This window comes from Passer domesticus, chromosome 3, assembly GCF_036417665.1.
Source record: "Passer domesticus isolate bPasDom1 chromosome 3, bPasDom1.hap1, whole genome shotgun sequence".
Lineage (NCBI taxonomy): Eukaryota > Metazoa > Chordata > Aves > Passeriformes > Passeridae > Passer > Passer domesticus.
In genome coordinates, this window is record NC_087476.1 from 88,935,920 (window position 1) to 88,950,563 (window position 14,644).

General features: G+C 39.7%; 1 protein-coding gene across 4 annotated transcripts in view; it reads left to right on the forward strand.

The window, feature by feature from the left end:
• USH2A (usherin) overlaps positions 1 to 14,644 on the forward strand; it is a 391,511-nt gene that overhangs the window by 373,868 nt on the left and 2,999 nt on the right. For all 4 annotated transcript variants that reach the window (XM_064414216.1, XM_064414218.1, XM_064414217.1 and 1 more), the window contains 8 exons: positions 1,232 to 1,441; positions 2,586 to 2,824; positions 4,028 to 4,245; positions 6,213 to 6,389; positions 7,347 to 7,430; positions 8,886 to 9,130; positions 10,727 to 10,798; positions 11,270 to 11,500. In XM_064414216.1, coding sequence (XP_064270286.1) covers positions 1,232 to 1,441; positions 2,586 to 2,824; positions 4,028 to 4,245; positions 6,213 to 6,389; positions 7,347 to 7,430; positions 8,886 to 9,130; positions 10,727 to 10,798; positions 11,270 to 11,500 — 1,476 coding nt within the window. The remainder of the gene's footprint in view (positions 1 to 1,231; positions 1,442 to 2,585; positions 2,825 to 4,027; positions 4,246 to 6,212; positions 6,390 to 7,346; positions 7,431 to 8,885; positions 9,131 to 10,726; positions 10,799 to 11,269; positions 11,501 to 14,644) is intronic.

Genomic DNA, 14,644 nt, shown 5'->3' on the forward strand with positions numbered 1-14,644 from the left:
AAGAATGAGTTTTACTGTAGTTAGAACTGCTCGACATGAAAGCTTACTAAGGAATACTTGTACTAAAAATCGCTCAGACAGTCCTCTTGTATTGCCATTTAGATCTATCATTCTGATTGATCACTATGTGGTTGGCTAATATTGAGTCTAATTTAACCCTATATGCTCATGCATCCATCTATTCTGTCTATTGTTCCTGACATTCTACAAATTACTTACTCATGCAAATGATGACCTAAGGCAACCTTTTATGATATTCGTGTTTAATTATACAAATGCTTTTTGATAAATAAGATTATACATCCTTCCATATGTTTATTCAGTCCTTGATGAAAGCAAAATTTAATTTTCATGCAGATTTGTTGGAGAGTGTGTTTAATAAGTGCTGAGTTTTATGTAGTCTGCAGATCACTCTGGTTTTGGGTAGCTGACAAAATCAGTAGGCATAGTTCATAGAGACATGTGGGTTTTAATCAGGCCTAATTCAAGCTGCTAATTTTTGAAATTTTGGAACTGAAGTCATTGCCTTTGGGCTCATGCAATAAAGCAAATGTTGTTGTGAAAATAAATGAGAGATGCTGAATTAACTATACACTTCAGTGGGCTTTATTTATATTACAAGTTACTGAAAATATTGCCAAATAACTGATATATTAATATTTTTAGGAGAGGGAGGTTCCTGTAAAGCTCACTGGTTCTAAAGAGTAACTTGAGTTTGGCTTATGTGATTCAGTCTAGGTGACTGTAACTGTTAAGCATCACCCAAGGCCACGCTGAATTCACTGGGGCTATCTGCATACATGAAGAAAATGTGCAGAAGGGAGAAATTTTCAGAACCTGATATGAGTGTCTTTGTTCAGATGTCGTTAAAAACACTGTTCTTGTTGATTGCAGCTCCTCCAGGAGTCCTCTTGGCATAGTGTGACACAGACAGTGGTAGGAATTCAGAGTGTGGGGAGCAGGTATGAAGAAGACACGGGAGCACACACTGCCTGAGACATGACTTTTGCTTCTTTTTCCTAAGTGTGGCAGTGGGAAATATTCCACCCTTCTGTTAAAAAATTACTGTGTCAACAAAGATGCTGACTGGCCATCAAGGGACATTTTCCAGGAGTGCCATTGCACCGTGTTTCACCCAGTGTCAGTAGAGCTGCAGTAGCCCCTCTGGCTAACAGCAGATGCTTTGTAGGCTTGAGTTCTTTGCTAACAGTTTCTTTGTTTTGTGTGGAAGGTGTGGTCAGTAAACTCGGTGGGCCGGACGCCAAGCAGCTGGTCCCGCTGCCGGACAGGCCCTGCCCCTCCCGAGGGCCTGGGAGCTCCCCTCCTCAACACGGTGGCGTCCACTGTGGCTGTGGTGAGCATCAGCCCCCCTCTTAAGCCTAACGGGGTGGTCAGTATCTACAGGCTGTTTTCTAATGGGACCAGAGGGACTGATGTGGTGGTGAGTATTGTCAGCACTTTTTCTGTACTTCCATTTGTATTTTCAATTTTGATATTACAAGCTGCTACTGTTGGTTGCAGACTGCCTTCCTCTCCTGGCCTCCCATGGTTAGCTGCTCTGCCATGCACTGTCTTGTCTGTGAGCTTAAGCTGTCTACTGATTTCACATTACCCATTTATTCCTTCCAGTGCACTTGGCTGTGTCTGTGTCTGATTCAGCCAGCTCGTCCCATTGGTGCCTGCATGGCCTTCCTTTTCCATTCCCTCACACCTGCCATGCTGCTGGCTCGGCTCTGGCTCTGGCTCCAGCATCAAGAAGTACCAAGCGCTTCCCTTTGCTTGCTTGACTCTCTTCTTCTTATTTTTTGCTGAACTCTGCTGAATCACATGCTGCCAAATGAGAGCAGATGTTGCCCCTTGTTGGTGTTTTCTGCATATTTTTATTTCTTTGGCTTCAAAAAAGCTATACCAACAAATGACTACAGCAAAAAGGTGAAGTGGCAGTTCCTGTGAGCAGTTTCAGAGCAGGGCACTGTTTCCTTTGCCAGAACTGCCAGGTCTCCCTTGCTGAGCTTAGGAAAGTGTCCTAAAGTGTCTGTTTGAATGCAGAACAGCATCATGTTGTCTCTTGACTCAAATGTTCCTACCAAGAGCACATTCTCCAGTCTGGGAGTCACCTGACCCACCAGACACAGTGGTGTCATGCTGCCCAGCACTGTTTCCTGCATCCACATTGAGGAAGCTTGTGAGATATGCATGATTATTTGCTAGCACGTTTATCATGGAGCTATTTTCCACATTAATTTATTTTTTGCTTCAGTACCATTTATCCCAGAGTCCTCCTTTAATGGCATTCAGCTTCTCTGTTGCTGAGAATGACATTTGCAGTTGACATACAGTGGTCACAGCTCAACTAAAGATGTCCTAAGGCCACTGATGGCGTGCTCTTTTCCTTTGAAGAGTGTCCTTTAACTTCATAATGGGAGAAAAACAGAGTTCCCATTACACGACAGTAGCATTAGTGTCAGATTTAAAGAACATGCAGAATCTTCTGCCCATCTTCTTCTGAGGTTAATTCACCTCCATAACTCTTATTTAGTTCTTGTTGTGCTTGAAGTTGTGAAGTTCCCTCTTAATTTTTGCAGTTGTCAGAAGGGACAGCCACCCAGCAGACAATACATGGGCTAAAACCTTTCACCACGTACTCCATTGGCGTGGAGGCCTGCACCTGTTTCAATTGTTGCAGCAAAGGACCCATGGCTGAGTTCACCACGCAGCCAGCTCCGCCCTCAGAGCAGCCTCCGCCTCAGATCCGCACCGTGACCTCCAGGAATGCCTCTTTCCAGTGGAGTGCCCCTCAGTCACCCAACGGCATTGTCACCAGGTAGGAGCTGCCACCCAGCTGAGCCTGCACCCTTGGCTGGAGGTAGTGCCATGACAGGGTCTCTGAGGCCAAGAGGACTCCAAGGTGTTAGAAAGTCTCTTTTTCCTGGCCCCATGATTGAAGAAGTTGAGATTCCTCAGCTCTGGTTTTCAAGGTTGTTTATTTTCTCTTACCTATTACATTCTTTCTCCAACCCACTGAGGTCTGTCTGGCAGGTCAGTTCGTGGCACGCTTGCAGCCCTTGGGGTGGTGTTAGTTTTTTATATTAAGAACTACATATACTTTATTTACAATAGTTTTGCAATACCTATCACCTATGTTAGACAGTCTGTCTCTACTCTAAACCAATCCAAAAGTGTCACCATCACAGCAGAAGATGGAGGCTAAGAAGAAACGGAAGGACAGGACATGCCCAGATTCCTCCATCTTGCCCCTTGAATCCCCATTCTAAAACCCCAAAATTCTACTTTTTCACCCTGTGACAAATTAATTACCATTCTACTTAAACTGTTGTGGCTTGTACATCTTCATACAAAGCTGGTAATTTTTTCCATAGTTAAAATCAAAGGCACAGGTGTCTTTGACTCTGTGCCAAGGTCTCTGAGCCCCCTGCTAGGGTCTCAAGCCATCCAGGGCAGTCAGAGGAATGTCCTGGGTTCCGACAGTGCCAGAAAAATGTGAGCTTGAATTCCATGGCTGAGGGCACTGAACAGTTGTGGCAGTCATTCTCCTTCCTTGTCATGTTGGTGGTGACATTCCCTGTAGCCTGAACACCTTCTGGGAAGTTTTTACATACAGTGATTGCTTTCCTCCTGAGCAGGATGCTGGGGAGGATAGAGATGGAAAGGGTAAGCTACTGTGAGTGAAGGTGGTTGTCTGACAGCTGTGATTGTGTAATGAAATAGTTACGAGTTCAACTGGTAGTGATGAGAGAGCTGCAATCTGGAGTTACTTAGGCAAAAATCCTGACTTGCGGAAGAGGGCAGCAAGGTAACAGGCTTGTGACCTCAACAGTGAGTGTGACTTACCACCACAATTGCCCAGTTATCTGACAGTTAGGACCAAAATCTCCAAGAGTAAAACTGGGATCAGGTCTACTTTCTACTCCAGTAGCCAGACAGATAGCAGTTAGGACAAAATGTGGGATTGGCTTTTATGTTATTTAGGGCCCTTCATTCATCAAAATCTCAACTTTGTTCTCAGCTACGAGCTCCACGTGTACATGGCGTGTCCTCTGAACCTACAGCCAGCAGTGAAGGCTTGCAGTCCTGGCCCAACTGAGGTGAAGTACACAGGGAAAGGACAGAGTGCCAACGTGTCCAATCTGGAGCCTTACACGACTTACAACCTGCGAGTTGTGTCCTACAACTCTGTTGGCAGTAGCGCCTCTGAATGGATTGGATTCACTACGGAAAAGGAGCGTGAGTATGAGAAATGGTTCACTGACCAGTCATGCCTGTTTCTGAGAGCCAAATTACTTCCTCACCTCTGGGAGAGAGGATGTCCCCAGACACCTCTTCTTCCCTGTCCCTGGTCACTGTGTCTCTGCTGAACATTCATTGAAATTCTGCTCTGGGGCTTAACTGCTCATTCCTTCAAAAATATTTCTTTGCTCATAATCTGATGTCACATCCTCTATCTTGGGAGCCTGAAGACCTTTTATTTTACTGAAAATGGGCAGCAAAGCTGCAGAACATAAAATGTTCGAGTATTACCAGAAGGCTGATGTGTAGTAATAAATATACTGCCATAAATAATCCCTTGGAAAAGTGGAGATCTTGAAAGAGACCTGGTGATTGTTTTCAGGAATAATCTTATTGTCCTAATTCCTGCCACACTTCTGCTAGGACTCATAAAAGTTTTCCTTGGATACCATCTGCATGACTGGATGCTTGTGAACACTGAAGTAAGAATTTGTTGCTGTCCAACCACTGCAGGCAATGCTTTGAGGCCATGTGGTGGTATGCATGGAAATTAAACATGCCTGTGCCTACAGGCAGAATAGATTTTGCCATCAAAACTGAATTTGTAGTAGTCTAACATCAGCTTTTATTAAAAAGATCTATAGTGCTGTAGCCAGAGTCATTCCATAACAGATGAGATGGGCATTTCATCTCAGTCTGTCAGGTCAGGGCAAAGACGATGTTCACTTTTTATCTCATGTCAGGATTTCAGAATCACCCTTCTAAAAATCCCTTTTGCATCATTTGATAGTTCTGCCAAGTAATTACTCAAAACCTGTAATCTGATACGTCCTTAGCTGCAAATTTCAGGTGGAACAGGCCCAGATTTTTTTTAATGTTACCACTGAAAAAAAAAAACCCACACCAAAAACAAAGGGAAAAAAACCCACAAAAAGATAACCAACCAACCAAAAAACAAACAAACAAAAGAAAGATCCCTTATGTCCAAAACTGTGTTTTATTAAATTGCAAGTTAAAAAGCTGGAAAATTATTATGAACTTTTAAAATTGAGAAAATTATAAGGAACTGGTGAGACACATAAAAGAAAAGGATTTGAAAACAATTTTTAATCCCCCACCCACTAGGTCCAAAGTCCTCTTCTTTCAGTTTGCTTTTCTTGCCTTGCTGAACTCTTCACACCAGGTTTCCAGAGTCCCTCTCTCTGCCTCCTTCCTTGAGTCTCTCAAACTGCCTCCTCTTGCCTCGAAGGCTTGCTTTAGTGACAGTGGGCAATTAGCAGCAAAGTGCAGCTGGACAAGCAGCTTCCTTATGAAAAAAACAGCAAATACAGGGCAGATGGCTTAATGGCAACACCACAAGAAAGGACCACCTCAAACTTAAATGAAGGTTTTTGTCAGCAAGCTGTTGAGCCCAACTGGTGAACTCTTCCTCCCTGAAGTGAGTTCTGGGTTTCTTTTCTGCCTGTCTGCCATCTGTTCTCACTTTTCTGAAACCCCATGTTTTCATGTATGCGCATGTGTTTAAGATGATCTCAGCAATTTCTTGGGGCTTGCAAAAGAACCCTCTTCATAGCAGTTCCCACAGCCCAGCCTGCTGCAGTCAGGCTTGCACAAACTTCCTGTGTCTCCCTGTCCTCTACCTTAAGCTGGAACTTAATTTATAGAGTTTTAGTGTCAATACCACATACACAAAGACAAAGGGAAAGGAGTTCGGTATTTTATTTCAGGATATATCTCTGCTTTCTCAGCGCAGAGGCTGGCATGCTACAGCAGCTTTTTCTTTTCTCCTTGTATCTTCCCTAATCATACACATGGATATGAAACAGAGGGGGAGTGCATGTGGCAGAGAGCTTATAGTCCGGAGAATCTCTTCGCTGTATAACTCAGTCACCAAATCACTTCTAGCCTATTGGCTAGAAATTCACAGAATTCACAGAATTGAGCTCTTTTTCCTTGTTCTGCAGCTCCTCGGTACATGGCTCCATTTTCCGTGGTCAGCAATTTATCCGTCATCCACATTGACTGGAGCCGCACCTTCGTGCTGAACGGGCGCCTGAAGGAGTACGCGCTGACGGAGAGCGGGCGCCGCGTCTACAGCGGCTTCGACACCGAGCTCTACCTGCCAAGGACATCTGACAAAAGTCAGTTTCCCACAGCTTCCTCTCTGGGAGAGTCTGTTGAGCAAAATTAATAATATAATATGCTGAACTTTAAAAAAAAAATTCTCCATTGCAATCCCAAACTAAGCCCAAAGGAGCATACAGCCACACCAAAAAGTATCTAAGGAAATCCTTGAAAAAAAAAATCCATAGAGCTAAGCTTTTTCTTAAACATTATACCTGACTGGGTGAGACTGTCACAATGACAGTCAAATCCTGAAGCTGTGTTGCAATTCCATCCTTCAGGGCTATAGTCAGGGAAATGTATAGAAGTCTTCAGTTTCAGGAAAGACTGGAGCTTGAATTTTCATTTGAATCAAATTAAGTCAGTAGCTCTTGGAACCAGCCATGTTTTTAATACAGTTTCATTTTAGAAATTTGCAGTCTTTAAAATAAAAGGAAATTATCAACAGGGGGAAAAAGGAGAAGAAAAAGAAGCAAGGAAAATGTTTTCTGTTTTTCTGTTTTGATGATGTTGGAATGTCGTATGTCAAAGAATTTTGTAATTTATTTTTTGTCTTACTGATTACTGCAATGGTGCTAATGCTTTATTTGTTTTTATTCAAATGTTCTTAATATGTTTGTTTTAGCCATGAATGAAGTATGAGGGATTTAGGGCAAAGTGATGACAAAATTGAAAGTTGCCAGTTACATTTGAAGGGGAAGAATTGAGTAGTGAAAGAGGAACATAATTTGTAGCAACATCATAGTGATGATTGCTTGTGATCCGCCATGATTCATATTTTAGAATTTCAATACCAATGTGTAAGGAATTGTGAAGCTTTGATATGGGACTCAGGTGGATTATGATGGGTTATGTGCTATTCCTGCTTTGTTTTTTTACACCTGGCTGTTTGTTGGTAACTAATGGTGAAAAAGCAGCACCTAAAGAATTTTTATTTCTACTGCTGACAGTATTTTCTAATTTTTTTTGCTCAGCGTTTTTGTTTCAAGTGACCTGCATCACTGATGAAGGGAGTGCCATGACGCCGGTCATCAAGTACAACGCTGGAGAGGGAGTTGGTAAATATATGAAGAAATTGCCTAGTACCTGTTCATTTGATGTGTTTGTGCTTAAAATTTGGTATTAGTGCATGCCAGGCAGGATGGCATCTCACTGCAGGAGCTTCCTTAGTACCTTGTTTATGAGGTATGAAGGTAATGTGCTTTTTTTGCCATGTATGGATTTCTGTTCTTTACATCACAGAGTTATTGAGTCCTTTAGGTTGCAAAGGACCTTTAAGATCACTGAGTCCAACCATCATAGAATCATAAAATGGTTGGCTTGGAAGGGACTTTAAAGATCATCTACTTCCAAACACCTGCCATGCAGGACAAATTCCACTCAACCAGGTCAGTCAAAGCCCCATTCTGCCTAGTCTTGAACATTTCTAGGGGTTGGACAATTCTCATGATAGCTTCAGATCCTCTCCTCAGATATGTAATATTTTTAATTTTATTTTTATCTAAGTATATTGCTCTAAAATATGGTGCTTTTTTCTGCTAAGTTTCTTGTTTGAACTGTTTCTAACTGAATTAATTAACTGGTTAAATGAAGTTATTTTTTGTGTAGCATCTTGTTCAGCCTTTTAAAATAGCTCTGCCTTATATTTGCAATTAGTCTTTACTCTACATTTCCCTTATATCCCTTTTCATGCTTTCACTCCATTATCCTGCAGAATTTCAGGCAAGGCTGCCTTAAAAGGCATTACAAAATGTTTCCAGTTGCTCTACATCCACCACCTTCCACACTCTGCCCTTTGTTCTTTTGATTGCTGCTTTTACTCGGAGTCTATTGAAAACTTGAATGGCACTGCAGGCAACTTGCAGAGGAGGCTTGCAAGCAAAGGTGTTGAAAATTCCTTGTCCAAGGGTTTGGTTATACATGTAGGATTCCAAATAGCCCGGAAATACTGTCATTGAGATTTCTTACAATTTTGTTGTGTATGAGCAAAGCCAGCCAAGTGACTGGTTTGTTTTCTAGCAGGTGGGGAAAGGAATAGTAAAATGTTTCATGTTGCTTGCTTTTGTATTAATGTATTAAAGTCTTCCTCCCTCTCTTTTGTTAACGGCACAGGCCTGTAACTGCACAGTTGTTCTGGAGAGAATGTCCTCTATCTGTACCGCTCTGAAACTACTGTAGTAATTTCCACTCTTCAAGGTTACTTGGAGAACCCTTTTTTCCTCACATTCCACCACCACCACCTCCTTTAGGAAGAGCTGCTGATGCAGTGGTGATTTCCAGCCTAAGCAGCAATGCCAGAGCTTTAAGCAGGGTCTCTTGAGGGTAGTAAGTTTTTTATTGCAGCCCGCTAGCATATTGAACCATTATGCCACCTTGAACATAAGTGCAAATAAGCACATGACGACAAAATTACTTAAATTTCTGCCTAATTTATTAGCAAGGAAAGGGATGGCATATTGTTAAATGCTTCTTGAAATAACTGTCCCTTTCTCCCCTAATCCCTCTTTTTACAGGTCTGATCTTGACAACACCTGGAGAGAAGGACAAAGCAGAATCCAAACGTGCAAAATTCTACAACGAGTTGTGGTTTGCAGTGCTGATGGTAGTTCTAGGTTTGATCCTCTTGGCTATTCTTCTCTCCTTAATTCTTCAGAGGAAGGTCCACAAGCAACCCTATGCACGAGACAGGCCTCCTCTAGTTCCACTCCAGAAAAGAACATCACCAATGAGTGTGTATTCATCAGGTGAAACCCATCCGGTATGTTTGGAAAAATGCAACCAGTGTACATCCATGATACCTGCCCTGTCAGACACACACACAGACTTTTTCCTCCTCCTTCCAACAGTTTCTTGCACACTTGGTTACCAAATGGAGGCTGTTTAGTGTAGGGAAAAGACTGTCTAGTCCCTTATGGGCCATATCTGTGTGGGCACACAGAGCAAGGTTACAAGAGCTTAGTCCAAACAGAGCCCTGGGACGCCTGGTCTGCAGGCCATGAAATGCTTCTGATGCCTAAGACAAACTTTGGATCTGGAGTCACAGAAAATGCAAAGCCATTGCTGTCACCTCATGTTAGCTGACATCTGCAGTAGAGCTGAGAAGTCTTTGGCATACTGTGAGAAGGTAGATGATAAAATGTGCTTTTCAGGGAAACCTTTCACGTGTTCCCAGCTGCCTGCTGTGGATGGCTAACCAGGATCAATCTGACAGCTTTGCCCGATATCCAGGAGATATGCCTGCAAAGAACAAGACTTAGGGAGAGGCTTTATTTCTTGCCAGTATCCATCTACCACCCAGCTAGACAAGCTGCATGCCAGGAAGGTTTGGAGTAGAGTGAGAGTAATCAGGGAAAAAGCTAGGGAACTTCACAAAATGCACGTATGCATTTGTGCACATGGACCCACAGTGGGACCATCAGAGAGGTAGGAGGAGGGCTGCTGGGAAGTGATAAAGAGGAAGGCTTATGCTGAGAAGTTATAATTCTGAAAAAGAACACATAAAAAACACATTCCGTCATGTAGCAGAGTAGTAGCGCTGTGCTACCCATTGAAAAAGCAAAACAAAAGGAATATGGCAGTTGTTATGGGATTGAGAATGGGAGCAGCCATGCCTTCCATTTTCATGCTTCTTGCAGGCACAGGCCATGAGATGATTCTGCTTGTCACTTCTCAGCTTCTTTTTCCTGTGAGTGCCATCAAGCAGCATAGTGACTCCTGCATCTTTCACGCATTCTGTTCCTTCTTGTCTTGGTGCCAAGACACTGCATCTGTGCCTCGACCAAGAAGCTCTTGGAAACAATGGGATTTCCAGTGTGCCCCTTCTCCTTGCAAAGGCTAAGAGCATAAGAAACTTTTTTTTTTTTTGGTCTCATGGTTTTGATTCCTTTTCCTCTACAGTCTGTCATGTTGTGTTATTCCTCTTGACTTTAAAATGTCTTTGCTGTTGGCATGCCTACACAATTCCTTTTCGTGTTCCTACTCTTTCTTTTCTTTTATTTTTTTAAATTTTTTTTTCTCTTTCTTCTTCCACCAGCTCATGGACTTAATAGAAAGATATTTAGTGCAGCAGTTGATGGACTGATCTGAGAAGTTAGGACAGAGCTACTATGGACCAGCAAAATTGCTTGTTTTATAATTGTTAGTGAGGTGGTGGCAAGCAATGCTGGCTGCTCACACAGTACTTGACCACTTAAAAATTAAATAGTGCCCGGTCTTTGCCAGTTCCCCTACTCCCCCACATCCTGCTGCACTGCTCTCCCTCACAAAGCTGCAGCCAATTCACACCCTCTGTCAGGCACACCTACACTGCAGCTTGCTCTGCCCTAATGCTTTTCCTCCCTCTCTTTAATCTCAGTTTGAAACTATTGCTGACACGTCCGATTCATCAAGCAGCGTCACTCTCAAAAGATACACGATGCACTTTGAGGTAGAGTCCTCAGCTTGCAGAGTGACACAGTGTGGTGTGTCAGATGACCCAAGCATGCACAAAGGCATCTGACACTGCATGTTTCTCCTGGTGGGTGATGATTTTTCCCCTGGTTATGAAAAGACCTGCAAACATCCTCTTGCTGTGCAAATCTAGGCTATCATTCTGGTAAACAAAAATTTTGGACTTCTGCTTATTGATACTTAAAAAAAATTAGGAAGAAGAAGAAGAAAATAGAAAAATGGAGAAAATTCTGGTTTAGTGTCGGTGGGGTTTGTGTTTGTTTTTAATGATATGATTGTTCTATAGCTGGGAAAAGTCTGGGCTTTTTTTTCTTCTGTTTATGACTGCATGATTTTGAGGCAGGGTTTTTTCTGTTCCCTTCTACTCCTGCTTTGGTTTTGTTCAGCAAAATTATTTAAAACCATGCCCTTTATTTTTTTTATTCATTACTTTGTGTCTACCTCACAGGGACTGGGAGATACGAAAATCCCAGGGTCTGGTTCTCCCACGAGCAACCGCAGTTTCCGTCTGGCAGCCGGGGGCAGGAGGCCGAGTCAGGGCCAGCTGAGTCGCACGTATTCCCCCGCCTCTCTCCATCGCAGTGTCAGCCAGCTGCTCAACCTCTATGACAAGAAGACTTTTGATGAATCACCTTGGGATGCCATCCTTCACAACCATCGCACTACTGGCCGTGGCTTGGTAAGGGCTCCTGCTCCTCTGGGATGCTGCTTTGCGTCACCTACTAGAGATTTGTCTGTTCTGTTGGAATCATGAAGAAGTCTAAATGTCATGACTTCCTGGAGATACAGCCAAAAGGCCTAGAAGGACATGGCCATAGCTTAGATCCTCAAAATTCTTCAAGTCTCCTGTTCTCTTCTAGAGTTGCAGGTGATCACACACTGCTCTTACAGGATACAAGTGATCCATGTGCATCTCTTTATGGTTTCTGTTGAACTAAACTCCATGGTTATCAAGGAAATGCACCTTGAAGAATTCCCTTCTATTTGGTGTTTTTTTCTTTCTATGCAATTCAATAGATTTTGAGTAAAGGTAATTTTATGAATAGGTCTGTTTGTATTTGAGGTAGAATTGATTTAAACTTTTTTAAAATAAATTTTTGATATGCATTATTGGGGTTTTGTTTTTGTTTATTGTATATAGGTGTTTAGATTGGGTAGAGTTTGGTTGGCAGAATTTTGGATATTAATTAATTAGGTCATTGTTGTTAGATGTTTTTAAATTTTAAAAGATTTTTTATTTAATGTTTTTGAAGTGATTTTTAATAGTTTATTGTATTTTGAAATTTTATTTTATATTTTATTTTGTTCGTAGTTGGTGTATGGTAGGGGATAGGTTATATTTAATGTTATGGTTTTTGGTTTAGGTGATGATAAGATTGTTTTTGAAATCAGTTTTGTTGTTTGATTTAATTTTTTAGGGGTATTATATTTTTAAAGTATTTATTTTTAAGGTTTAGAATGGTGTTGTGGATTGTAGTGTGAGGTATAGGGTAGCTTTTTAGTTATTTTGTGGTGGTTTTTATTATTGGGAGTATATGGTGCTTATTTTGGGGTGTTTGGGGTATCGTGATGTAGTTAATTTATTAGGTTCATTATATTTATATTTGGATTACTGTTTATATTATAAAGGTTTTAATTGTTTGGTTTATTTGATGGTACTGTATGTTTTATAGTTATAGATAATTTGAAAAATATTGTTTATGGTTAAATTTATTTTTTGGTTTTGGATTTATTTATAGGTGGTATTTTTTGAGGATTTGAGGCATTATGAGTTTATTGAGTTAGGAATAATTTTTTAGGGGGTGTTAATTTAAGTTTCTTTTTTATTTTTTTGGTAGTTTGATTTATTTGTTTGTTGTTTTGGTGGTTTTTATTAGTTCGATTTTTGGGGATATGGATATTTATATGGTGGATTTTTATAGATAGTTTTTTATTTTAGTAGTGATGTTTTTTATTTTTTAGTAGTTTAAATTAATGTTAATTAGGTTTTTTAAGTTACTTTTATAGAGTACTGGTTATTAGTTATGAATTAGTGTAAATGCAGAGTTTTGGGGTTTTTTGATAATGTTTTGACAGAGTTGAATGGTTTTGAGTTTAGTAAGTTGGTTTGATTTATGGTTTCTTTGGTAGTTTTTGTAATTTGTTGTGTGGGTTTTATATGATTGGTTTTTATTTTTATTTTATTTTTATAATGTGATAAGAATTATTAGTAACAACCATGTAATGTGATTTTTTGTTGTTGGTTGTATGGTGGACTTCTTTAGTTTGTGCTATTTGTTTTTCGTTTTTTTTTGTTTATGAGATTAAAGTTTTTATTTTTAGGTTAATTTCAATTTTTAAAAGTTAAGAGTGATTTAGTTTTTTTATGTGTGTTGTGCGATGAGGGGTAATTTATTTAGTTTATGTAGTATTGGTGGTATGGTGGGTAGAGAGAATTTTTGTTGTGAATATTTATTTTTGTATTGGTAGTTTGGGTGTTAGGAGGAGTTGTATTTTGATGCTGATTATTTTTGAGGTGGTTTGGATTTTTTTAGAGGGTCTTAATTTTATTTGTTGTTGTTGGAGTGTAGTTGGTTTTAGATTTTTTGTAATTTTGGTTTTAGAATTTTAGTAGTTGATTTTGAGTTTTATTAGGTATTTTTTGTTAAAGGTTTTAGGATAGATTATGGGTTTTGATTGTAAAGTAGAGCACGTATTTTATATTTGGTTTTGATTTGATGGGGTTAAGGGTTATTGTATGAGTGATTGTTGATTTAGGTAAAGGTTTGTTGTTTAGGGTTTTATTGAAAGTGGTTTTTTGTGGGTGATTAGGTAGAGAGGGTTTATAATTTGGTTGTACTTAGGAATATGTGGTTTTTTACAAGTTTATAGTGTTTAGGAAAGTTTGTGGGTTGTTTTTGTTGGTTGGTGGAGATGTAATTTTGTTGATGATATTGGTAGGAATTTGATATTGTTTATTTTGTTATTTTATTTTCAGGAATTGGATTTTTTAAAGGTTTTAAATTTTATTTTTTGGGGAATTTGGATGTTTTTTTAAAATATTTTAAAAATATTGTTGTGATTTTTTATATAATGTTATTGATGTATTGTAGATGTTGAATTTTACTTTTTTTAGTGTAGTTTGGATTAGTTTATGGTCGATGGTGGGATTGTGCTTTTATTTTTGGGGTAGTTGGTTTTAGGTGCATTGTATATTTTTTAATGTAAAAATTGTGTGTTAGGCATAAAATTTGAGTTATTTTTGGATAAGAGAATAAGTTTAGGGATTAGAAAGGCATTAAAAGTTTTTAAAAGTTTAGGGATTAGAAATATATGAAAGTTTTTGTTTTGAGAGATTATGAATTTAAATAATATGGTTATTGATTGCTTCATTTTATTACAGAGTAAATATAATTAAAATGTAATTAGTATAGGGTTTTTTATTTTTTTTATTAGGGTTTGGGTGTAAAAAAAATGCATTGGCAATGTTAATAGTGGTATATTACTTAGTTGTTTTGGATTTTAGTTTGGAGTTTTAATATGTTTGGTAGGGTAGTGCTTAGTGGTGGAGTTACTTTATTTAAGGTATGATAGTCTATACTTAATTTTTTTTTTTAGATTTGTGTATAGGTTAAAGGGGGTTGTTGAAGGGTGAGTGGGTTTTATTGGGGTTTTTTTTGGCTTTTTGAGTTATGGATTATTTTGTGGATGGGGATTGTGGCATTTTTAGTTGTTTTGTATGTTGGTGGTACACTGTCAAGATGGCAAGTGGTAGTTGTTTTTTTTATTTTTCGGAGTTTTATTGTAGATAGGTTTTTTCAGTTTAGGTAAGGTGTTTAATTGC